Here is a 24,436-nt window from a genome sequence, read left to right as displayed (position 1 = left end):
GATCTAAAATGAGTTATTCAGAGAAAAACAAATCTCTCATCAAGAAATAATTATTTTCAACCAAAAAAAAAAATATATATATTCCATTATTATTGGCACCTCGGAAATGATAATGAACACAATGTAGCTGAAGCATGTTTCCTATTATTTCTTATTATTGTACATTATTTTTGGTGCGTGTAGGAACTTCCAAGCTGTAATCCATGACTTCCTGATTAACTGGGGGACAAATATGAGGTGACACAGAGGCCAAATTCCCTCAGCGTCAACATGGGAAAGATAAGAGACGCACAAACCAAACGAGGGAGGAGTGTGTTGACCTTCATGAGGCAGGGAATGGTGATAAAACAAAATGGCTCCTCACGCGGAAATGTCCATTTCCTGTGTCCTGTTGGGGCAAAAATAAACTTGACTATTTGTATAGCGCTTTTAACAATAAACATTGTCGCAAAGCAGCTTTACGCAATTTGAACGACTTAAAACATGAGCTAATTTTATCCCTAATCTATCCCCGATGAGCAAGCCTGTGGCGACGGTGGCAAGGAAAAACTCCCTCAGACGACATGAGGAAGAAACCTCGAGAGGAACCAGACTCAAAAGGGAACCCATCCTCATTTGGGCAACAACAGACAGCATGGCTATAATATTAACAGTTTTAACATGAAGTCAGTTTCGTTGATGTTATAAACTCTTCATTGATGGAAACTTGAGTGCAAAACTGTTCATGACAACTGCAGTCCTAAAGTTAGCAAGACAACTGTAGTCCTCAGCCATAAAAGCATTACTGTAAGAGTCCAGACCGTCCTCCAGGTGTGACTTTCAACTGTCCATATGGGACCGTCTAGTGATGTAGTACTCGAGACCAGTCTCGAGACCGATTTCTGCTTTCTCGGACTCGTCTCGGACTTGTTCCTTCAAAGACTCGGTCTCAACTCGGTCTCGACCCTTCAAAGACTTGGTCTCAACTCGGTCTCGACCCTTCAAAGACTCGGTCTCAACTCGGTCTCGACCCTTCAAAGGCTCGGTCTTGACTCGGACTCGGCATAGGTGGTCTCGTCCCCATCACTATAATTTAGACATACCACTCGAAAATTTGAATTTGCTCTGCATGTCCTAACTATGATTCAAAGTCAGGGTGGGCTTAATATGTTGATGACCAAAGCAGCACTGTTGAAGCAGTTTATAAAAATAGGCAGATGATGATGCGTGTGGTAGGGATATTTTTTTAATGATAGTAAAAGCATAGTCCATATTAAGACGTTAAGACTGCTCCTATAAACAATTCCCAATCCAGCTTAGTCTGTAGGCCTAACTGTTGATTATTAACTGGGGTGATTATTAAATCATGAATATGAAAACTGACATGTTTTTATGGTCTTGGTCTCGACTCCTAAAGGACTCAGTCTCGACTCGGACTTGCTTCCTCAAAGACTCTGTCTTGACTCGGACTCGACTGTATTTGAAAACCAACGGGCTCGGTCTCGACCCTTCAAAGACTCGGTCTCGACCCTTCAAAGACTCGGTCTTGACTCGGCATAGGCGATCTCGTCCCCATCACTCGGGCCGTCCTCTACAGGAGCGATACGGTGAACCTCCAACCAGACACAGGATGGATCAGGCAGGTCCGAGGAGCAGAACAGGTCAGCATCTCGATCTCAGGACCGACATATAACTCAGAGGGACAGATTGTGGGGGGAGAGAGAGAAAATAAAAAAGTGGACACCAACTGGAACTGTTCCAAACTCGCCTGGAAGAGGAGCCGAGTTTATTTTGCCCCCACGTAAAGTGAGGATGAGGGTAAACGAGGCAAAAAAAAATCCCCCAAGGATCACTGTTGGTGAATTACAAGAAAAAGTAAAATCTTGGGGTTTCCTAGTCTCCAAAACCACCAGCAGACTCCACCTCCATACCAACAGAAGGTCTATTTAGAAGGTTCCAAAAAAAAAGAAGCCTTTTCTGTCAGTTAACCACAAGCGTGAGCACCTGAAGTTTGTGAAACGATACGACAACTTTGACTGGAACCTTGTTCTCTGGTCTGATGGAACACAAATGGGGCTTTTTGGTAAAAAAAAAAAACCCAAACCACTCGCGGTAGGTTTGGTGTAAAAAGAAAGACGGCTATAATGAAAAGAACCCGATCCGTACTGTAAAATACGGTCGAGGTTCTGTCTGTTTTGAATCTGTTTATCCTCCAAAGGCCCTGGAGACCTCGTTAGGGTCCATGGCATCATGAAATCCCAGGGCGTTTTAAATCCGAATCTGTCTGCGAACCTAAAACCGGGTCGTCATTGGATCTTCCAGCTGGACAATGATCCGATGTCCAGATCAACACGCGCAACGGTTCACTGAGCACAGAATCGAGCTTCTGCCCTGAACAGCTCCGTCCCCTGTACCCCAGTGAACCCCTGTGGGCGGAGCTGAAGAGCAGAGAGCACGAGAGGGTCGAGGACCCAGGAGAGATTGTGTAAAGAGGAACGGGCTCAATGCCCCGCTCTGGATCTCCAACCTTATAGAATGTTCTAGAAGAGACTCGGTGCTGTTTTATTGCCAGAGGGAGGGTGTGCAAAGTAAAGCGTTAAATGCAGGGCGGCAGTAATAATCGTATGCGTGTTGAAGGATGATTTTTGTTCATAAATTTATTTCTAGTAAAAGCTGAATTTTTTTTATTTTTTTTTCCCAGTATGAGATGAAGCGACTTCACCAAAAGGTGGATTTTTTATTTTTATTTATTTTTTCTTTACAAGATGAGGGGTGGCAATAATTGTGGAGGGCACTGAATATTTGTGTGCGTGTATTTAAAAAAAACCCAAAACTATATAGACGTGGTTTATAATTTGACGACGAGGCTATTTTCAAAAGCGTTTTGGTGTCGAGGGGTTTGGTTTCCTTCTGAGCAGCTCCTCGGCTTCGTTTTTCCTGTTTGAATGCGCTTTCACTGCACCGCCGGCCCTGGCGTCTGTTGTACGAAGTTCGAGTGTGTAACCATGGCGACGAGCAGCTGAGCGCTCGCTGCAGGCCACCACGAGTCTCCATTGGCTGCTCGAGTAAAAGCGGAGGGGTGGGGGGAGGGAGAGCTGCAAGTGCTTGCTCGCTCGCTCGCTTGTTTGCTCGGTGTGTCTCCGTCTCTCTCCGTCTCTCTCTCGCTCGCTCGCTCATACACACACACACTCTCACTCTGGTGCATGTGTGTGGTGTTTTTATTTTATTTTTATTTTTTATTTTTTTAAAGGCTATCTCTGGGTAATAACAGGGATCCAACATCAGCTGCACCTGCCTGACTAATTCCTCCTGAAACAAGCTGCAGGTTCGAAGTTTAAAGTCCTGATCCTCAATTTATCCCCTCACGCACTTTTTTTTTTTAAATACTTGTTTCAGACGGCGGCACGGTGGTGTAGTGGTTAGCGCTGTCACCTCACAGCAAGAAGGTCCGGGTTCGAGCCCCGTGGCCGGCGAGGGCCTTTCTGTGCGGAGTTTGCATGTTCTCCCCGTGTCCGCGTGGGTTTCCTCCGGGTGCTCCGGTTTCCCCCACAGCCCAAAGACATGCAGGTTAGGTTAACTGGTGACTCTAAATTGGCCGTAGGTGTGAATGTGAGTGTGAATGGTTGTCTGTGTCTATGTGTCAGCCCTGTGATGACCTGGCGACTTGTCCAGGGTGTACCCCGCCTTTCACCCATAGTCAGCTGGGATAGGCTCCAGCTTGCCTGTGACCCTGTAGAACAGGATAAAGCGGCTAGAGATAATGAGATGAGATGACACTTGTTTTAGACTCATTTTAAGAACTGCTCCAGCTGCATTGTACTGTAAAGTGCATCCCATAATCAGCGACACTGTTTCATTTGTGTAAAAAAAAAATGTTCTGGAGGTCGTGAGACACGCCTGCGTTCAGTTGTGCATTTGTTTACTCAAATTCGTGCAGATCAGCCGCGGTGCGCGTAGACATTTTCAAACGGTCCTCGCCGACCGCGCTCAACACAGCGGCCGAGGGATTGGACTCGGCTCTTCAGGATCGTGGCCCTGATCCAGGGTTTTTATTTATTGTGCATGCATAAGTTTCATAAAATGTAGAGTATTTCTTAAAATTAATTGTAATTAGTAATTCCAAGAATAGATAGAATTATTTATAAAAGCCATATACTTTTTTAAGCAGTTGATACCTGCTAAATAGTATTGCGTTAAAGGAACAGTCCACCGTACTTCCATAATGAAATATGCTCTTATCTGAATTGAGACGAGCTGCTCCGTACCTCTCCGAGCTTTGCGCGACCTCCCAGTCAGTCAGACGCGCTGTCACTCCTGTTAGCAATGTAGCTAGGCTCAGCATGGCCAATGGTATTTTTTGGGGCTGTAGTTAGATGCGACCAAACTCTTCCGCGTTTTTCCTGTTTACATAGGTTTATATGACCAGTGATATGAAACAAAGTTCAGTTACACAAATTGAAATGTGGCGATTTTCTATGCTATGGAAAGTGCGCACTATAATGACAGGCGTACTAACATCTTCTGCGCGCTTCGGCAGCGCATTGATACCTTCACTCGGAGTTGTACCATTTTTTTTTTTTTTTTTTTAGACAGGGTGGACGGACCAGGGCATTTGCCCGCCTGGCCGTGCCCGACGAGGAGCGCTCTCGGCCGGCTTGGGAGGCAGACGGCAGCCCCTCCTGGAAGTGTGGTTTTACCATGGGCCTCATGCGGAAAAATGACAAAGTCCCAATTTTACCATGGGGCTCGAGTTGTACCATTTTTTTTTTTAGACAGGGCGGACGGACCAGGGCATTCGCCCGCCTGGCTGTGCCCGAAGAGGAGTGAAGGTATCAATGCGCTGTCGAAGCGCGCAGAAGGTGTTAGTATGCCTGTCATTATAGTGCGGACTTTCCATAGCATAGAAAATCGCTACGTTTCAATTTGTGTAACTGAACTTTGTTTCATGTCACTGGTCATATAAACCTGTGTAAACAGGAAAAACATGGAAGAGTTTGGTCGCATCTAACTACAGCCCCAAAAAATACCATTGGCCATGCTGAGCCTAGCTACATTGCTAACAGGAGTGACAGCGCGTCTGACTGACTGAGAGGTCGCGCAAAGCTCGGAGAGGTACGGAGCAGCTCGTCTCAATTCAGATAAGAGCATATTTCATTATGGAAGTACGGTGGACTGTTCCTTTAAATATAATTAATTGATTGGAATAAATATTAATATGTAGCATAATTATAAATCTATATTATACTTTGATTATAAAGAAATCAGTAACTCCTGACCTATTAATCAATAATATATATGTATTATAAATATAATAAAAATGGAGTGGATGAGATGAGATATATATTTATCAACATTATAATAGTTAGTTATAATTAATAATCATAATTATAAATACAATTAAAAAAAATTAAGTATTACATTTAATATTAATTTATTGCTATACATTAGATATACTTAATTTATTAAAATTAATTATAATTTACTATTTTTTTATTTCGTAACCTTGGTGCAGATCACGTTCCGCCATTCTTAGAATAATGTTTATGATTTGAATTATTATAGGGGTGTTCACACGGCAACTTTTACTCCGGTGTAGCCCCGGGGCTGCCCCGGTAGAGCGTTCACACGGTACAAAGTTATACTGGTGCAAATCTAACCCTGTTCGGGAGGTGGTTAAAGAAATTTACTCCGGAGTAAATGCTAGTTTGCGGGGCAGCACCGATATAAAATGGGCCGTCTGAACGCTACAGGGTAGACTCGCTACGCGTGAGGAGAGTTGATTACATACGGGCATTGCATAATTTGCATCCTGGTATTTTGCGCTTCCAAAATGGCGAATATCAACAACAACAGAACTACGTGTCTTCCAGTGTTGCCAGATTGGGAGGTTTTAAGTGCATTTTGGTGGATTTGAACATATTTTGGGCTGGAAAACGTCAGCAGTATCTGGCAACACTGGTGTCTTCATCCACGTTGTTTTCCCGGCGCTTGGTGATGCCATGACAACCGGGAAAAGGAAGTACATTTTCACGCATGCGCATATTATTACTATCGTATAGCACGGTCGCAAAAACTGCCGTGTGAACGCAAGTGGGGCTGCACCGGCGCTAACATGCTTCTCTCTAGTAAGCAGGTTTGTGACGTGTGAACGCTCCACAAAATTTACACCGGTGTAAGATATATCGCAACAAAATACATCGGTGCAGCATCGATGCAAATATGTGCCGTGTGAACACCCCTAATGAGTCTGTCTGACTCGCGTGTGGAATTGACCAGGTTTCATCCAGAACTCGAGAGAACGTTGAAGTCGGAGTTGACGTTTTCCGTCGGGCGTCTTCAGGACGGCGTGCTTTGCGCTTCCTGGCAACAACAACAACAACAACAACAAAAAATAATTAATTAAAAACTTAAATCAAGGAGGGAAAAAAGAGATGGTGGTGAAGATGTGACTGTTTTTGTTTGTTTGTTTGTTTATCTTGATCATGTAAGAGAAAACTTGTTTTGCAGATGTTCCACAATATTAAAAGTAGCTATAAATGGATAAAAAAAAAGCAACGTGTCATTCTTTAATACATAAAAACAATCTCTTGTTGCCATGGTGATGTATGACGTGGATTATTTTCCTCACGTCGCCGGTCCGAATGTTCAGAAAGTAACCTTTTAGTTTGTTATCGCTCACATTATCACAGCTAGAAACGATCGTCTGTCTTTCCAAGGGCTGCTGCTGAGAAACCCGAAAGCGCGGCCGAGAACGTCTTCCGTAAACGCGACACGTGTTTCTTGGAGCTGCGCTCCTCGTCTAGAACACGACTCCACACCTGTACTCTGACCAATCGGAGCGCTGGATTCAGCAGCAGCTCTGTGGCGTAACGTCGAAAGCAGTGTGTAAATTCTCCCAGTGGAGTCGAACCCTTGCCGTGCTGTGTACTTATTTGTCGGTGTTTCTCCGTGTCTTGCAGGTCTCGTAGTCGAGGCAGAGCTCAGGCTGATGATGAGGACAGCATGGACACCACGGACGCCACGCTGCCGCCAGAGACGGGTGAGGCCACGCTTCATTTTTAGCAACATCAATCTGTCAAAGGCGTCCGCTCGGGTCTTTCGGTCTCGCTGCGCGCTCGCCGTCGCTCAGAGAAAAGACAGAGCCCCGAGATCTGAGGTTGGCTTTGAAGAATTCACCGAGCGCGATTTCACTCCTCTGTGCTGAAGACGTAAATAGAAAACGGGGGGGGATTTCTTCTGCAGCCTGAACGCACGCCGGCCGTCTCAGTCTCGGTGTCAAAATGAGATGTGACTAATACTTACTGAAAGATTTTAACATCACATCTGCTTTCATCATCGCGAGAGCGGCTCTCACTCGCTCAGCACACCGGTGTCTCCGATCCCAGCTGGACGCGTACGCACGTGTCAACTTCCCGTCCACGGAGATGCCATTTTTCAAAACGTCTCCGTCCAGATAGTCAACAGAAAACGCGTCAGTGCAGAGGCGCTACATCCTGAAGTGCTCAAGGACAGCGTTATCCAGAAGTCGAGAAGGTGGAACGGAGAGAAAGTCCAACTTCCAGGAAAAAAGGTGCCGTCAAACAGGAGCGATTAGAATTGGATTTGGAGAATTTTGATTTCCAGTGCAAATGTTTGCGTATGAAGACCCTTTTTCTTTTGGCTACAGGGAACTTTTTAATCCACTCGTCGAAGATTTCTCACTCGTCCTGACCATCACCTTTATATTCCTAAGTTTGGTGAAAGGGAAGTGATTCACAAAGTTTATCAAAAAGCAGGGAGAGTTATGATCATTATGCTTTAATGATTTATCTTTTTTTTTAAATAAAACTCCAGCTTTAACCGTACAGTAACTAGATAGATAGATAGATAGATAGATAGATAGATAGATAGATAGAATGTGACTAAAGCCACAGTGTTTTGCGTTAGCGCTTACAAACCGGGACGTCTGGTCACCGTACCCTATAGATCCGGAACAGGAAGAGATAGAGAATGACGCTTCATGAGGAACAAATCCCATTTTTCATGGATCATTCCGGTTCAGTGATCCAGATCAGCACCAAAAGTCATAGCAACGTAATTCGGCCCAGAGGGATTCTTCTTCATGTGAAATTTGGTGACGATTGGTTGAAAACTAAAGGAGAAACAGCGTTCTAAAAAACAATGATAATAATAATAAAGATCTTGAGTGAGGGTAACAAAACCAGCTGCTCGCACAGATGAGCTATCCAGCGTCCCATTCTGGTGCGTGTGTGTTCTAACCCGTTACCCAAATTCAAAGCGTCTGGAGGAAATAAAGTTAAATCCTGATTAATCCACTAAAACCTGAGGTATAAATTAATTTAAAGAAAATGACTTGGACATGATGATAAGGGGGACAGACTCGCGTTGAGCATGAAAACAAACCGTCTGAGTTCGGCGCTGCTGTAAAATTCCCATCAACTATTTAACGACGTTTTGTGATCGTTAACATGAACCGTGGAAAACAAAAATGCAATGAAAGTCTGAATGAAATGAAATGAAGATTGACTACGGATCTTTATTTTACTCAGGTGTTTCTCCGATTTCATGAATTCGAAGTCTAATAATCTGTAATTAGATATTACGACGTGGTTATTTTTTTACACAAACATCTGCTGGACTCGGCTTCCCCGGAATTTCGTAAACAGTAACGCGGCCGGATCACTGAAGGGCTCGGACTCGTTTTCTTGGAACTTTATTGATGTAACTCTGAAGAATTTCTATAAAAATGGCGATTTTTAACAAATATTCAACTCGTCCTGTCAGACAAACAGATGAGGATTTGACTCGTCGGTTGTCCCGGACAGTCGGACTACCGTTAATGTCGAGTCCTGGGTTAGGAGACGCTTATTTGTTCGGATATTTTGATCATTTTTAAGCTTGGTAGTTTTTCAAGAAAAACTTTGTGATTACAGTCACTCATTCTGCGGGTTTTTTTGAGATTTTTCACTTGTTTTCATCGTCAGTAAAGACTTCAGGACAATAAAAAAAAAGCCTCGTACAGTAGCATGACTTGGTTTTGAAGTATCTGAGCGATATCGTGTCGACCTTCTTCCTTGAAGACGGCGCTGGTGGATTTCAGTGTCTGAAGGTGTTGATTTAATTGCCTGAGAACGCAAATACGTTAGCGTTTGTATAGTAGCAGTCCATTGACGGAGACTCGTACGCTCCACTCGGACGGCTGAACGGTTGGCCATGTTCCTGGCTGCCCTCGGGGCCGTGGGCGTGTCTTGGAGACGGACGACGGGTTGGCACTGAGGAGCGGCGTTGATTTTCAACAAATATTCAACTCGTCCCGTCAGACAGACAGATGAGGGTTTGACTTGTCGGTTGTCCCGGACAGTCGGACTACCGTTAATGTCGAGTCCTGGGTTAGGAGACTCTTATTTGTTCGGTAGTTTTTCAAGAAAAAAAAATCCGTTTGCAGTGCGCCAGCATCGGAAAAGCAGTTTGGTTCGCAGAGTCGGAGCGGTGGGTTCAGGAAAACAAAGTGGAAATAATTAATAAAGACGTTATTGAAGAATTATTTCCAAAATGTGTTTATCCATTTTATGCAAAACATCGTAAGACAGTAAACGTTCTGTACATGAATGTAGCTGGAGGTAGCTGTAGCTGGCTGAAGGTGCTGGGGAAGGGGCGGGGCTCTGCTGTGTTCTGCTCTTCATGCCAGATATCGTGAGTCATCGATACAAAGTGTCCGATTGTCTTCTGTCGCCATAACAACGAACACTCAGGCTGTGGTTTTGAAATGTCGTTTAAATTCATCGTCGAGAACTCGGCCATTAAAAAGGAGCTCAAGATGGCATGAACTGTCCAGAGATATTCACGAGTGTACGGAGAAACCGCAACGTGAGCGCAGTTCCGTTCAGCGAGCACTGAGACACACACACTCAATCTTACCAAATGAACAAGTTATCATGATTTCTACAATATTGCAGAAACGTCTAATTCATCATAATATCGATACCCCAAACGGACTCCTCGTCCAATCGCAGCACTCCAAGCACGTGCAGGGCCCTACGGTGACGTCACGTCCTTCCTGTCTACGTGAAAACCGTAGAAATGCAGCTCTCGATCGTTTCTCCACCTTGAAATAGCGTTGTTGCCAGAGAAAGAGTTTCAGAAATCTCCGTATGCGCGTGAACAAGGCCTAGAGGATGACGATCTCGGCCAAACGGGTTCTTTAAGGAAAGTGGGACATGGAGAGGGTTTTCTGGGCAGCGTTCCATACGCCAGCTCTCCGTGAGCATATCGAAATCCCCGGACACATTTCCATCCTCTCGGGATCATCAGTGCGCCTCGGGCTTTCAGCTTTATCAGGCTTGGATGCGACATTAGTGACATCATTAGCATCGCCATTATTTGATCCGCTCTGTGTCGTGCCCTTAAACTCTCCACTCATTAAGTGATCTGATCTCGCCTGTTTCTTTTTTGTTCGTTTTCTACTTTTTTTTTTTTTCCCTGGTCTAAGAAAAGCTTCTCGGAGATGGATGTCCTCGCCATTAATTACACTCTGGAGCCTGCTTCGGCTTGTGGGATTTTCCAGGAAGAGGAAGGTTTTTTGTGTTTTTATGGCAGTTGTAGAACTCGTCCTGAATCTCTCGTGTATCCGCTGCAGGGATATGGCACAATAAAGACGTAGCGCACGCTTCAGTGGTTCTCCAAACTACACGGATGTGTTTTATTCTCTCCGCCATAGCGGAATTTGCTGAAGGGGGAGGAAAGAAAATCTCCGTCACTCTTTTAATGAGTGACCACGAATCACACTCGGGTCACTGATTCAGAGCAATGTCTTTTTTTTTTTTTTTTTAATTTGAGTTAGGGATGGACAGAAACATGACCACGATGGTCATACTAGTCCTGCGTAACAGAATAAAAAGCCAATAAAATGCCCAGGTAGGGTTTATATTCCTTCGGAATAAGAAAGGAAGTGTTCAGGTGATGCAGTTCGATTCAGTGTGACCGAGACCCAAGAGAACCGGAGATGTTCGGAATGAAGTAATGAATGTCCTCTGTGTTTCGGAGGAAGGAGGTCACTCTGTGGTTGAGGAGTGTCTTATTCGTCTGTAGGCCTCTAGAGGAACATGGTTCTCCCCAAAGCACAGAAGTCCAGCTGTAGACGTTTGTACCCGAGCAAGTCCCTGGAGGGATTAGAGCTCCCCGCTGGTCTCGTGTTTGGGGATATCTGAAAAGAACTTCAGAAAAGAAGATATCGTTTTCATAAAGAAGAATCCAGGGTGAAGACGAACCTACCCTGCTTTTTCCTAGACGCATGAAGACCGACTGCTGGCGCAGGAAAGAAAGAGCCATCTATCTGCCCTCTTCTACGTACACGGCGACGATTTCCTCGTGCCACTCTGATCGATTTGACGGGGATTAGAAAGCATGCCCCTCCCACCCAAAGGGCACGGACTCTTGACTCCTGAGCAAATCCAGGGTTTGAACTCACAGTAAGAGAGAAGCCATGGAGTCCAGAAAGCGAAATTGTCCATGTCTTTTGGGTACGAAGGGCATGCTTTCTAAATCCCTGTCAATCCGAGTGACGGGAAATCGTAGCCATGTATGTAGAAGAGGGTAGATAGATGGCTCACTCTTTCCTGTAGCAGCAGTCAGTCAGTCTTCATGTGTCTAACCTAATGGCTCGAGAAGCAACATCGGGACCACAAGGATGCTGGTTTGATTCCCTGGAATGGATGAGGTGCTCCGCAGGCTGCTCTGGGTGTGTTGTACGTCGCTCTGGATAAGAGCGTCTGCTAAAGGTCATTAACGTAATGGAATATAACGACACGAACGCTTTTCTGTTTTCTGTTGGCCTGGTTTTATCCCTCTATTCTCTCGTACGTACAACCCTGATTCCAAAAAAGTTGGGACAAAGTACAAATTGTAAATAAAAATGGAATGCAATAGTCTACAAATCTGAAAAACTGATATTGTATTCACAATAGAACATAGACAACATATCAAATGTCGAAAGTGAGACATTTTGAAATTTCATGCCAAATATAGGCTCATTTGAAATTTCATGACAGCAACACATCTCAAAAAAGTTGGGACAGGGGCAATAAGAGGCTGGAAAAGTTAAAGGTACAAAAAAGGAACAGCTGGAGGACCAAGTTGCAACTCATTAGGTCAATTGGCAATAGGTCATTAACATGACTGGGTATAAAAAGAGCATCTTGGAGTGGCAGCGGCTCTCAGAAGTAAAGATGGGAAGAGGATCACCAATCCCCCTAATTCTGCGCCGACAAATAGTGGAGCAATATCAGAAAGGAGTTCGACAGTGTAAAATTGCAAAGAGTTTGAACATATCATCATCTACAGTGCATAATATCATCAAAAGATTCAGAGAATCTGGAAGAATCTCTGTGCGTAAGGGTCAAGCCCGGAAAACCATACTGGGTGCCCGTGATCTTCGGGCCCTTAGACGGCACTGCATCACATACAGGCATGCTTCTGTATTGGAAATCACAAAATGGGCTCAGGAATATTTCCAGAGAACATTATCTGTGAACACAATTCACCGTGCCATTCGCCGTTGCCAGCTAAAACTCTATAGTTCAAAGAAGCAGCCGTATCTAAACATGATCCAGAAGCACAGACGTCTTCTCTGGGCCAAGGCTCATTTAAAATGGACTGTGGCAAAGTGGAAAACTGTTCTGTGGTCAGACGAATCAAAATGTGAAGTTCTTTATGGAAATCAGGGACGCCGTGTCATTCGGACTAAAGAGGAGAAGGACGACCCGAGTTGTTATCAGCGCTCAGTTCAGAAGCCTGCATCTCTGATGGTATGGGGTTGCATTAGTGCGTGTGGCATGGGCAGCTTACACATCTGGAAAGACACCATCAATGCTGAAAGGTATATCCAGGTTCTAGAGCAACATATGCTCCCATCCAGACGACGTCTCTTTCAGGGAAGACCTTGCATTTTCCAACATGACAATGCCAAACCACATACTGCATCAATTACAGCATCATGGCTGCGTAGAAGAAGGGTCCGGGTACTGAACTGGCCAGCCTGCAGTCCAGATCTTTCACCCATAGAAAACATTTGGCGCATCATAAAACGGAAGATACGACAAAAAAGACCTAAGACAGTTGAGCAACTAGAATCCTACATTAGACAAGAATGGGTTAACATTCCTATCCCTACACTTGAGCAACTTGTCTCCTCAGTCCCCAGACGTTTACAGACTGTTGTAAAGAGAAAAGGGGATGTCTCACAGTGGCAAACATGGCCTTGTCCCAACTTTTTTGAGATGTGGTGTTGTCATGAAATTTAAAATCACCTAATTTTTCTCTTTAAATGATACATTTTCTCAGTTTAAACATTTGATATGTCATCTATGTTCTATTCTGAATAAAATATGGAATTTTGAAACTTCCACATCATTGCATTCCGTTTTTATTTACAATTTGTACTTTGTAGGGATCGACCGATATGTTTTTTTCAGGGCCGATACCGATACCGATTATTATGGAATTGGGATGCCGATAACCGATATGTGCAACTGATAAATGTAAACATTATAATTCACATGAAATTAAACATAGCACACACTGACACAGACCTTCATATCCATGAAATGTATGTTTAATTGTAAAATTGAACATGAAATTTTGTGCAGGGAGATGCCAGCAGCATTTGTACAATAAAGTCAAACATTAGTTAGAATAAAATGAGAAATAAAATAAAATAAATATTCAAAAATAAAAAAAATAAATCACTCCCTACTATATTACAGCTCACCATTTTCAGTGGAAAATAAATAAAAATACACTCTGGATTCTGGATAGAGAAAGTGAGAACGGAGTGTTAAAAGCTCTGGTTAAAAGGAGCGGCTGCTCCTTTAAGAGTCTGTTCAGAGAACGGAAGTCGGAGTGAGGGGGCGGACACGGCTCTGCTCCTTTAAGAGTATATCGCTTTCCGAATCAGAAGCGCTAGCGAGGAGAATCACTTGCGCAAGAATTATAAATACTAGTGGAGTACATTACAGTGCAATGTGGAGTAGCATAAGAACATTTAAGTCAAGAGTTTAATTGATGTATTTCGTTCATTACCGTTTATCCAAGCAAGTGTGCATCCACGACACAATTAATTACTGAGCCCACAACAAGCGTCCTGACAAACTCCCTACAGTATTACACAGCCTGCTAGCACCATATCACACCTGGCGTGTTTAAATGTTCAAATAGCGCTTTATAAAGTTACCTAACATATACAAGTGCAATGCGCTTTTTGAGCACGAGTCACGTCATGAAGTTTACTCATCACCATAACAAATAGCCAGTAGACTTGCGCTAGCCTACAGAACACAAACACTACGCTTTATTTCATCTTCCCTTGACCACCTCTCTGTATGGCTGTCATTCTACTGTTCGAGTAGAACTACTGACACATTCACAACGTTTCCAGACGGGGATTTAAAAATGACTGCAGCCTACGTTATGCTGGGGACTGCTTACTATGGACAACATTACATGTAGTTTCAGCGAGACTAGTTGGTTGTAGGCTAATTCAAGTGCTTCCTTCCGTAAGCTAAGTTTGCCTGGCTACACAGATGCAAATGGACAATTTTAACGAGTAGTAGATGAAGAATGTAAACATATAATGATGTTGCGCTTTTGCACCTTGTGTGTTTATGACTTATTGCGGCAAAAGCAGCGTGTCCTTACCTTGAAGTGGGATCTGCTTCTGCCCGAGTGCCCGTATGGCCGCCTTGAAACAGTTCACAGTGTTTAGCTACACATGTCGATTGGCTATATCTCTTGTGCCGCTTCTGCCCGAGTGCCCATACGGCCACCTTGAAACAGTTCACAGCGTTTAGCTACACGTGTCGATTGGCTATATCTCTTGTGCCGCTTCTGCCCGAGTGCCCGTACGGCCGCCTTGAAACAGTTCACAGCGTTTAGCTACGCGTGTTGATTGATTGGCTATATCTCTTGTGCCAAACAAATCAGATGTTGTGGTGGGCGGGACCGTGCTCTTGAACTCAGAGAGGCGAGTGCAGGAAAGGACGTGCAGTGACAGTCGCGCTAGGAATGAAATGGCTGCAAAAAGGCATGTTATCGGTATATCGGTGGAAATTATGGCCGATACCGATAACCCTAAAAATGCAGAATATCGGCCCGATATATCGGCCAGGCTGATTATCGGTCGACCCCTAGTACTTTGTCCCAACTTTTTTGGAATCGGGGATGTACATCTGTCCACAAGATGCCAAAACGTTACATTCAGGGCATTTAGTGGATACTCTTATCCAGAGCAGCCCAGGAGAGCAGTTAGGGGTTAGGTGCCTTGCTCAAGGGCACTTCAACCATTCCTGCTGGTCCAGGGAATCAAACCAGCAACCTTTTGGTCCTAAAGCTGCTTCTCTAACCATTAGGCCATGGCTTCCCCACATCTGTTGATCCGGTTTCTGATCCAGACTGTAAACTGTTTTGAGATTTCATACCCAGGGACTTTTAAAACCTCCCGCCGTCGTCATGATCCGCATCTCAAATCAAATATTCTCATCTTGCATTAATAAAAGTATTTACTCTTCTGGAAAATCCCCGTCGCTGGGATTGTGATTGGTTTGGAGACGTTTTTATCATCCAGACCCTCTGTAAAAGGAAAAGTGGATGGTACGAGCGTTCCGAAATGGTCCGAGATTGTGTACACTCCGGGTTACGTGAAACGGCCATCTCGCGTAGTGAAAATAATTATCGTCCAGGCTTTTTTTTTTTCTCATTCTGATCAAACACGTTTTAAACTTGTTTAGTTGGAATGTGGCTTAACATCTACAAAGCGCAGCGTTCCACAGTAAAAACGCACGATTCGCATTACGATAAATGACTTGCAGGGTGAAAATAGAGGCAGTGGAAAGTTCTAGTGTTCTATTTTACTAAAACTGAAAGTCAGGTTTGTGTACGTTTGCCTAAAAATGTTTTGTTACTGAAAATTCAGTGCATCTTTAAGTAAGGACAGATGAGTTCGCGTGTGTGTGTGTGTGTGTGTGTGTGTGTGTGTGTGTTCTGAGTCATAAGTGCATGTAAATGAATCAGAGCGATCTGAAGCACTTGCCACATAAAAGCGCTTCAGTCTGTCATTCACCGTTTCCTTCGTACAGCATTAAAAAGCCTGTTTTCCATTAAAAAGACTGACTGATTAAATATCTTTGGCGTTTTATTATTTGTATTAAATCTGGATTAGCTGCAGCGTTTTGTAGTGAGCTAATATTGATGGGGAAAAAAGTATTGGCTATATGTTACTGAGACATGTGAGAGCAACAACAAATTGTTCTCGATAATTCTAAGTAAATTCTGGATAATTATTTAAATTCTAAATTAACTAAATTCTAAACTCGACATGAAATAATATAATTAAAAAAAATCATAAAACATTTTGTAAAAGAAAAACAAGCACAAATTAATAAGTCAAATTATTTTTTTCGCGGTCCAAATCCTGCGCTCTGATTGGCTGGTGATTACGGACCTCTGGCGACTCGCTCGTTCACAACAACAACAAACATAGTAGAATTTTTTGTCAACATTTATCTTTTTTTTTTAAATAAGATTTATTTATAAGATTAGCAAAAATCGTATAAATGTTTGCCAGCATTTCTCAGGAGAATAGCATTAATTTTACAGCATGGATAGCGATAACGACAGTGTTCACAGCGAAAGCGAGTTTTACTACCCTGAGGAAGAAGAAATAAAAGAAAACATTTCAGGAGAAAGCTAAAAACCTCTAACTTGCTAACGCCGAGCAAAAACATGGCTGAATCCTGAATGACTCCTATTTGTATAAATAGGGGACTACATAGGCGGCAAAATGTAGTTTTTTTTCCTGCCATGGAAGTGCACTTGTATACCGAGGAGGAAGCCATTTGCATTACAGCCGTGAATGAGGATTCAAAATAGCGGCTCGGCTCGGTTTTCCCTTTCGGGCGCTCTCGTTTTCTGTTAGAATTTGGTAAAGAAAAAAATAAATATATTATTTACCAGCTTAAGGTCGGGCCGCATGGTGAAATACCGTGACCTCGGCCTTGAATACTGACCTTGGCCCAGAGGGCCTCGCTCAGTACTTTCAACACCTCGGCCACGGTATTTCACCATACGGCCCTCCCAGCTGGGAAATAACATATATATATATATCCTACAGATCCTTACGTTTGACTAATGGCAGTAAACAAACAAGCTCTGAAAGGCTATAATGAAGGCTGCTGGGTTTTGGTACAAAATGAAGAAGCGAGTGTGACAGTCAAAGTGTCCAGAAGAACTGTGGCTGGTTCTGGAAGATGCTCAATAAAACCTACAGCTCATTTCCGCATAAAACTGCACTCACTGGACCTAAAACTACTATTTATTTTATTTTTTAAATCAAAGGGTGGGGCGACACGGTGATGTAGTGGTTAGCGCTGTCGCCTCACAGCAAGAAGGTCCGGGTTCGAGCCCTGTGGCCGGCGAGGGTCTTTCTCTGTGGAGTAGAGGTCTGCGCGGGTTGGATTTTTCAGTCCCGCTCCCGCCCGCATTGTGCAGTCCCACTCCCGCCCGCGCCCACAAAAAAATTATGATTTTCAGTCCCGCTCCCGCCCGCGCCTGCCATATTTTGTCCCGCTCCCGCCCGCAAATCCCGCATGATGCAGACGTTCTCGTTATTTCTCAGGAAAGTTCTTGTCTTGACACAGCGTGATGGTGCCCCGCCCACTACTTTGAGTGGATTTGAGCATAAATATCGACAGCTCACGTTTGTTATTGTTTACCTTATTTCTGAATTCAGCATGTAGTATCTCTAATAATAATAATTAGTGCTGTCAAATGATTAAAATATTTAATCGCAAATCACACATTTTTATCACATGAGAAACCATTGTAATTCTCTGATCAGCATAAAAAAGTGAATGGGTTGGCTTTGTACCAATGTGTGTTGTGTTTTTTTTTATTTTTTTTATTGCAAAGCAAAGCTGGTAAAAGAAATGAATTGATTTACTGCTTGCGTTAGTCTACAACTTTAATCAGAGAGACATGTTACACAGTGACGGTAGGCTTGACTCAATGCTATCCCAGAAATCCTTCCTGTAATATGCAAATTTGGCCGCCTCTGATTGGACAGCCAAATTTGCATATTACAGGAAGGATTTCTGGGATAGCATTGAGTCAAGCCTACCGTCACTGTGTAACCTGTCTCTCTGATTAAAGTTGTAGACTAACGCAACAAGTAAATCAACTCACTCATGGTTCTCTTGCTAGCTGGGTGTGAACTGCGAGTCATTCGAGTGATCAAAGAATTTCCCCTTAAGGTGATCAATGGCAAGTTTAAGATGCCATTTCTCACTCAATCCGGCAATCTGACTTTCTCTGTAAATTTAGGTATCTTAAAATGTTATTAATGCCAAATAAAATATCCAGCACAAATTATATATGATAGACATAAATTAATAATTTATAAACTTTATTTCAAGCACGTTTTTAGTTAGCAGGACTGCAGCTTATCACCGCTCCCACCCGCGCCGCATATGTGCACTCCCGCTCCCGCCCGCATATGTGCAGTTCCGGTCCCGCCCGCGCCCGCAGTGAGCTTTCAAAATTTGTCCCGCGCCGCACTGCTTTGCGGCGGGTCCCGCGGGACACCCGCGGGAGTGCAGGGCTCTACTGTGGAGTTTGCATGTTCTCCCCATGTCTGCGTGGGTTTCCTCCGGGTGCTCCGGTTTCCCCCACAGTCCAAAGACATGCAGGTTAGGTTAACTGGTGACTCTAAATTGACCGTAGGTGTGAATGTGAGTGTGAATGGTTGTCTGTGTCTATGTGTCAGCCCTGTGATGACCTGGCGACTTGTCCAGGGTGTACCCCGCCTTTCGCCCGTAGTCAGCTGGGATAGGCTCCAGCTTGCCTGCGACCCTGTAGAAGGATAAAGCGGCTAGAGATGATGAGATGAGATCAAAGGGTCGTCTCACACCAAATATTGACTTTGTTTCATTTATTATGGCTTACCGTTTCTAGTATTTTTTTTTCTGTTGAAACATTTAGTTTTATTATTTTTTTAAGGCATTTTTGCTCTCCAGCATTCTGCTGCATGTGCCTAAGACTTGTACAGAGTACTGTGTCAGGACTCTGAGTAACACACAGGCTTTGAAGTATCTGCTCTGTACCCTCCGTCTAAAGTTACCAAGCCTTGTATTCTGTATCGCGTTTGTGTTTTTGGACTGCGAGTATCGTATTCCCTCCAATCTCCTGTCTGCGCCTCACTCCACCACTGCCTTCATTTTGGATCTGTTTGCTAGTAAATCTTTTCCGGTGCTTACATGACCGAAACTGTCAACTATCCAACGAGCTAGTGGATCCTGACGCTTGCCCATTTTTCCTGCTTCCAACACATCGACTTCAAGAACCAACGGTTCTCTTCTCTTGCTGTCTAATATATCCCACCGCTTGACAGGTGCCACTGTAATGAAATAATCATTATTCACTTGTACACCCACCGCTCAGTGGTTATGATGTTATGACTGATCGGTGTATACTTGTTAAGAAAACGTTATCTCCTCCTTCTGTGATATGGATGTATGGATGTTTCATCCTGGGCGTGACTTAAAACTGCAGCCAGTGGTGAGTCTCCGGTCCGGGAGGACTTGAGTATCAGGGAAAGTGGAGTTACTCCTTAATCACCATTGCTCCCAGGTCCGCTCTGACCCGGAGTGGTCGCATTTGCCTGGGTTAAATAGTACGTCACCAGTAAAGCGCTGGGAACAGGGCGCTTTTCGGTGCAGTGTGGCAGATGAACCCAACAGGGTCAATGGCGCACCACCAGATGGCACGCGGAAGAGCCACTCAAATGGCCAACGGATGGCATCACTCAGCAAGTCAGTTGTTACTGCGGGGCAACTTCCGTACCTGTCAGGTCTGTGGCACTTTTGTGCACCACTTGGCATCAGGTCTGGAGGTTCAGAGAGACAACACGATGGGGGCACGACATCACTTGTCTTACCTTACTGTGCAAGGCTCACAAGGCCAGATATTCCGTGGCGGCTCGGCCGGACCGGTCGTGCCACCACTGCGGGCGACTCGGTCAAGTCAAGTTTATTTTTATAGCTCTTGTTAACAGTAGAAATTGTCGCAAAGCAGCTTTACAGAATTTAAATGACTTTAAAACATGAGCTAATTTTATCCCTGTGGCGACGGTGGCAAGGAAAAACTCCCTCAGACGACATGAGGAAGAAACCTCGAGAGGAACCAGACTCAAAAGGGAACCCATCCTCATTTGGGTGATTACAGGCAACGTGATAACAGTTTTAAAGTGCGTATTCTGGACCAATTTCGTATTTTTATGTCCCTTTACACACTCATCCAGAAGGGTAATTTTGCACAAGGCCGTCTGTCTACAGCAGAAAAAAATAAAATAACAAAACGCGTCTGGAAAAATCCCAAGGGAGTCTGGAGCCAGATTCGTGACGTCACCTGCGGAAGCACCAGCAGGCTGCGGGAGCTTTGCACGGTTTCAGTGCACAGCCTGTGTAGACCAAGCGCTCCCATTTCTCTCTCATTGTCCGGTCTTTTGGGAAACGATGAGTACTAATCCCATCATGATTGGTGTTGCTACTGTACACCCTCCTACGATACATCTGTTAACCATTTTAATAATTACGCGATAACGTTGAAGAAATTTGCAGAAAACCACCAGGTCGTTTTCTCATAAACAAACCAGCGCTGACGTAGGATTCAGAAGGAGGCGTCCCGCACGCGACGTCATGAAAATCAACGTTTGCCGGGAAATCCAAATGCCAAGTTTTTTCAGAGGCGGACCAATTCGCCTCCAAATGACTCGATTTCAACTGAATTTTTCTGGTATTGCGCAAGGGAAAAAAATTGCGCAGAATGTGACCGATATTTGACCCAAGTTTAATATAAAATAGGAGAATTACATTGATCTCGCTCCTGAATTTACCCGCGATATGCACTTTAACATGAAGTCGGTTTCGTTGATGTTATAAACTCTTCACTGATGGAAACTTGAGTGCAAAACTGTTCATCACAACTGCAGTCCTAAAGTTAGCAAGTCAACTGTCGCTCTGGTGCGGGCGTCGCGGCCCATCTGCGTGTCTGCGCCTCCTAATGAAACCGTCGTTATCTCTAGTAATGGACAGCCAAATGGATGCCATTGTTATATGGGCTAAAGTTGCCGTTTTTTTTGTGGGTCGTGTCCAGGTGTTTTGCTTAGCACACATTTTTGCCGGTTGGCGCTTGTGACCAATCACATGGACCTCTGATCCGTGCATCACTCAAAGCCACATTTTGTACCGCGTGCTCGTCTCCGCCATGACTGCTTCTTATCGCACGTCTCCAGTGGCGTAGATGTCGAGTTTCACTTAAGGCATCAGTAACTAACTTCAGAGGCATACGATTCCGATTTCCGACGGATCAGACAATCCAGAACCGGTTCTCGATTCCCATCCTGAGTTAGGGGTGTGTCTATAAAATGATTCACAAGATGCGATCAATCTAATGGACCAGAACTCTTTTTTTTTTTTTTTCCTCCCCAAAGACTTGTTCCGAGGCCGTGACTTAAGGAAAAAATAACGTCAACAATTGCGCCTGCATGACATGGGTCGTGCGGTCATGTGACGCAGCGCAAATGATTTAGTTAGCATAATTAACCTCAGGTTAAACATTTTTACCATCACGCATGTGTGTTACCATGGTAACCAGGCCCAAACCCTGCTCGTGCTGAAGTAACGGATGCTGGTACGCTGTGCTTTTGTGTTGTTTTGTTTTGACGATCGTGAAAGCAGAGGCGTGCGTTCTGCTGCGGTGTTAAGCGTGACCCGTCACAGAGCCGACGCCGCAGCGCGATCTTCACACCCAGCCTCACGCTGGAGAGATCCGAGCGCCGCATCACGCACCTGTGGCTTTCTGTCACGCTCCTGACACCAATGCTCTTTGAAGCATCAGGGGGAAAAAACAACATCGCACCTTTTCACACAGCGTTTAACAAGAGCTGGACGGGCAAATCTGCCACAAGAGAACCTGGTTTCATTCCTCCTCAGGCTGATCCAAAGGTCACGGTCGCTGGTGTGTTGGGGAAAACAACAACGTGGTGTGTGGGTTTTTTTTTTTTTTTAAAACCCCTTCACACTTGTGCACAAGCTGCTGAAGGCTGTTTTTAGGAAAATACAAGATGAAGAACATCTCAAAAATCACTCAGGAGCATTCGGAGATTAAGGACCGTATAATATCAGTCTGGTGATAAATCGGGTCACAATTACAGATGTGACGGAATAATGATGGCTATTATACACACGGGACACTTTTTCCATGGAGTAAAAATGTGTTCTGTTCCCTTCTAGTGGGTTTATTGATGGCATGCGAGATTATCATATCGCTTATCCTTTATGTATTACGCCGCTCTCCACAACGGAGAACGAGCGTGCAGTATTGTAACAGTATTGCACGTTGTAAAGTAGGGATGTTAACCGATGACCATTTGACCGATGGTTGACCGAATCAACGTCAACCGGTTAATTTTTGTTTTTGGTTGTCGGTTAAAAAAAAAATCAGTCGTTTTGAAGCTGCCGATTTTGGAGCGGAGAACCTGGAATTCTGTGTTGTAAATGCTTGGGGCATGCCATGCGGTGTAAGGACAACAGCTGACAAATCAGAAACACCCATTCAGTCATGTCCCGCCCTCCCGCCCCAGTTGAAGACAGCTGCCACTCGGCGAAAGAAAAGTCTCAGTGTTGGATTACATTTTACTACGATGTTAACCAGGTACGTAACATCAAGGAAATTCTTGACTATCAAAGAAACAAGAACACGGCGCATGAATGAAGTCGATGGTTGATTAGTCTGGTGAATATTAATGTCAACGTAATAATAATAATAATAATACACAAGATCTGAACTAAAACCTGGTTCCTCACTGATGTTACTTAGCATCAGACAGTTGCTATATTAGCTTAGCGGCTAATCAGCTCAGCTCCAGCTATCCCATTCCCAATGGCTGTATTACAAACCCCTCGACATCAGTGCCGCGTTTGACTAAATGTTTCGCGCTGTAGAAAAGGTAATGTGAGTGGAGGGCAGCGACTGGGACTGAATGTGCGGATGCTCGCGGTTAGATTTAGAATAGATTCTAATAATTCCAATTGTAGAATTTTAAACTCATAGGTTAACCGGCTTTAACCGGCTAATGAGGCTCGGTGGTCGGTCAAGATTTTTTTTAGTTTTCGCCATCCCTATTGTCAAGACAACACGACGTCACGTGTCGAAGCTCATGCGAAGCTCCAATGACCAAAACTTTCCTGCTGCGCCCACGCACGATCATTTCTTTGTCGGCTGGGAGAGAGAGGGAAGACGAGGCTAATCCAGTGCTACTGCTAGGATTAGCTATGCTGTAATTGAGCACTAAAAAAAATAAACTGAAACTAATGACGCGCTGAACACCCGAAAGGCGACCAAAACTTCATTAGATACTCTTCACGCATATTTACAAGAGAAGAGCATACCAACGGACATCAAAAAACTGGAAAAGAGGCACGTCGGAGATGTAAAACAACATGGCTGCCAGGTTTGCCTCGTTAAATACAGAGGATTTTGAGAGAATTTTGGCTGCCAGGCCGCGCCGTTGTGTGTTGTGGATTTAAAAAGTAACTAAGGAAATTACGGAGGAATAATAATAATATTCAGCTTGACTGCACTAACATTGGCCTTCGCTAACACTACACTGGCTGGAAGGTAACTGCACTGCCGTGCTAACAGCACCGAGTCACGGGTAAGCTAGCGTTGGCCTGCGAGAATGCTGATATGAAGTGTGTGTATGTATTATTATTATTATTATTATTATTATTATTATAATAATAATGAGTGGCTTTTTTTCGTGGTATGTCCGATATATTCCATTCAGCTACTCGTCTTTGACTCGTTCAGTATTGTGCTAGCTGAATGGAATATATCTGATATACCATGAAAAAAAGCCACTCATTATTATTATTATTATTACTGAATTCTCAAAGGTATTTCTATGATACATGATACAATATCACAATTCTATGATACAATATCACATGATACAATATCACAATTCTATGATACAATATCACAAAATATTGACTCCCAGCAATACAGGATACAATAATACAGTAATTTTATATTTACATCAAAAGAAATTTCGTAATAAGCATATCGAAGATTGATTTAACTTTTCTATCCGATACTTCATCAGTTTGTAACCGTTTCCATATAAACATTGAAAAACAATTGAATAAAAATATTGTTACGATCATGATCTCGCAAACATGTATTCTGACATTTATTTATCGCGAGGTCCGTATGGTGAAATACCGTGACCGAGGTGTTGAAAGTACTGAGCGAGGCCCTCTGGGCCGAGGTCACGGTATTTCACCATACGGACCGACCTTAAGCTGGTAAATAATATATTTATTTTTTTCTTTACCAAATTCTAACAGAA

The 24,436-nt window shown here is 43.9% G+C and overlaps 1 protein-coding gene across 10 annotated transcripts in view; it reads left to right on the top strand.

Moving 5' to 3' along the window:
- The first annotated feature begins 6,940 nt into the window (after window positions 1-6,940).
- The window catches only part of kmt2ca (lysine (K)-specific methyltransferase 2Ca), a 308,052-nt gene continuing 290,556 nt past the window's right edge, over window positions 6,941-24,436 (top strand). For all 10 annotated transcript variants that reach the window (XM_060922565.1, XM_060922568.1, XM_060922566.1 and 7 more), the window contains exon 1: window positions 6,941-7,018. In XM_060922565.1, the coding sequence (XP_060778548.1) occupies window positions 6,982-7,018 (37 nt within the window). In that variant the 5' untranslated portion in view covers window positions 6,941-6,981. The remainder of the gene's footprint in view (window positions 7,019-24,436) is intronic.

This window comes from Neoarius graeffei, chromosome 5 (assembly GCF_027579695.1).
Source record: "Neoarius graeffei isolate fNeoGra1 chromosome 5, fNeoGra1.pri, whole genome shotgun sequence".
Classification (NCBI taxonomy): domain Eukaryota; kingdom Metazoa; phylum Chordata; class Actinopteri; order Siluriformes; family Ariidae; genus Neoarius; species Neoarius graeffei.
This window is presented reverse-complemented; position numbering and strand designations above follow the sequence as displayed.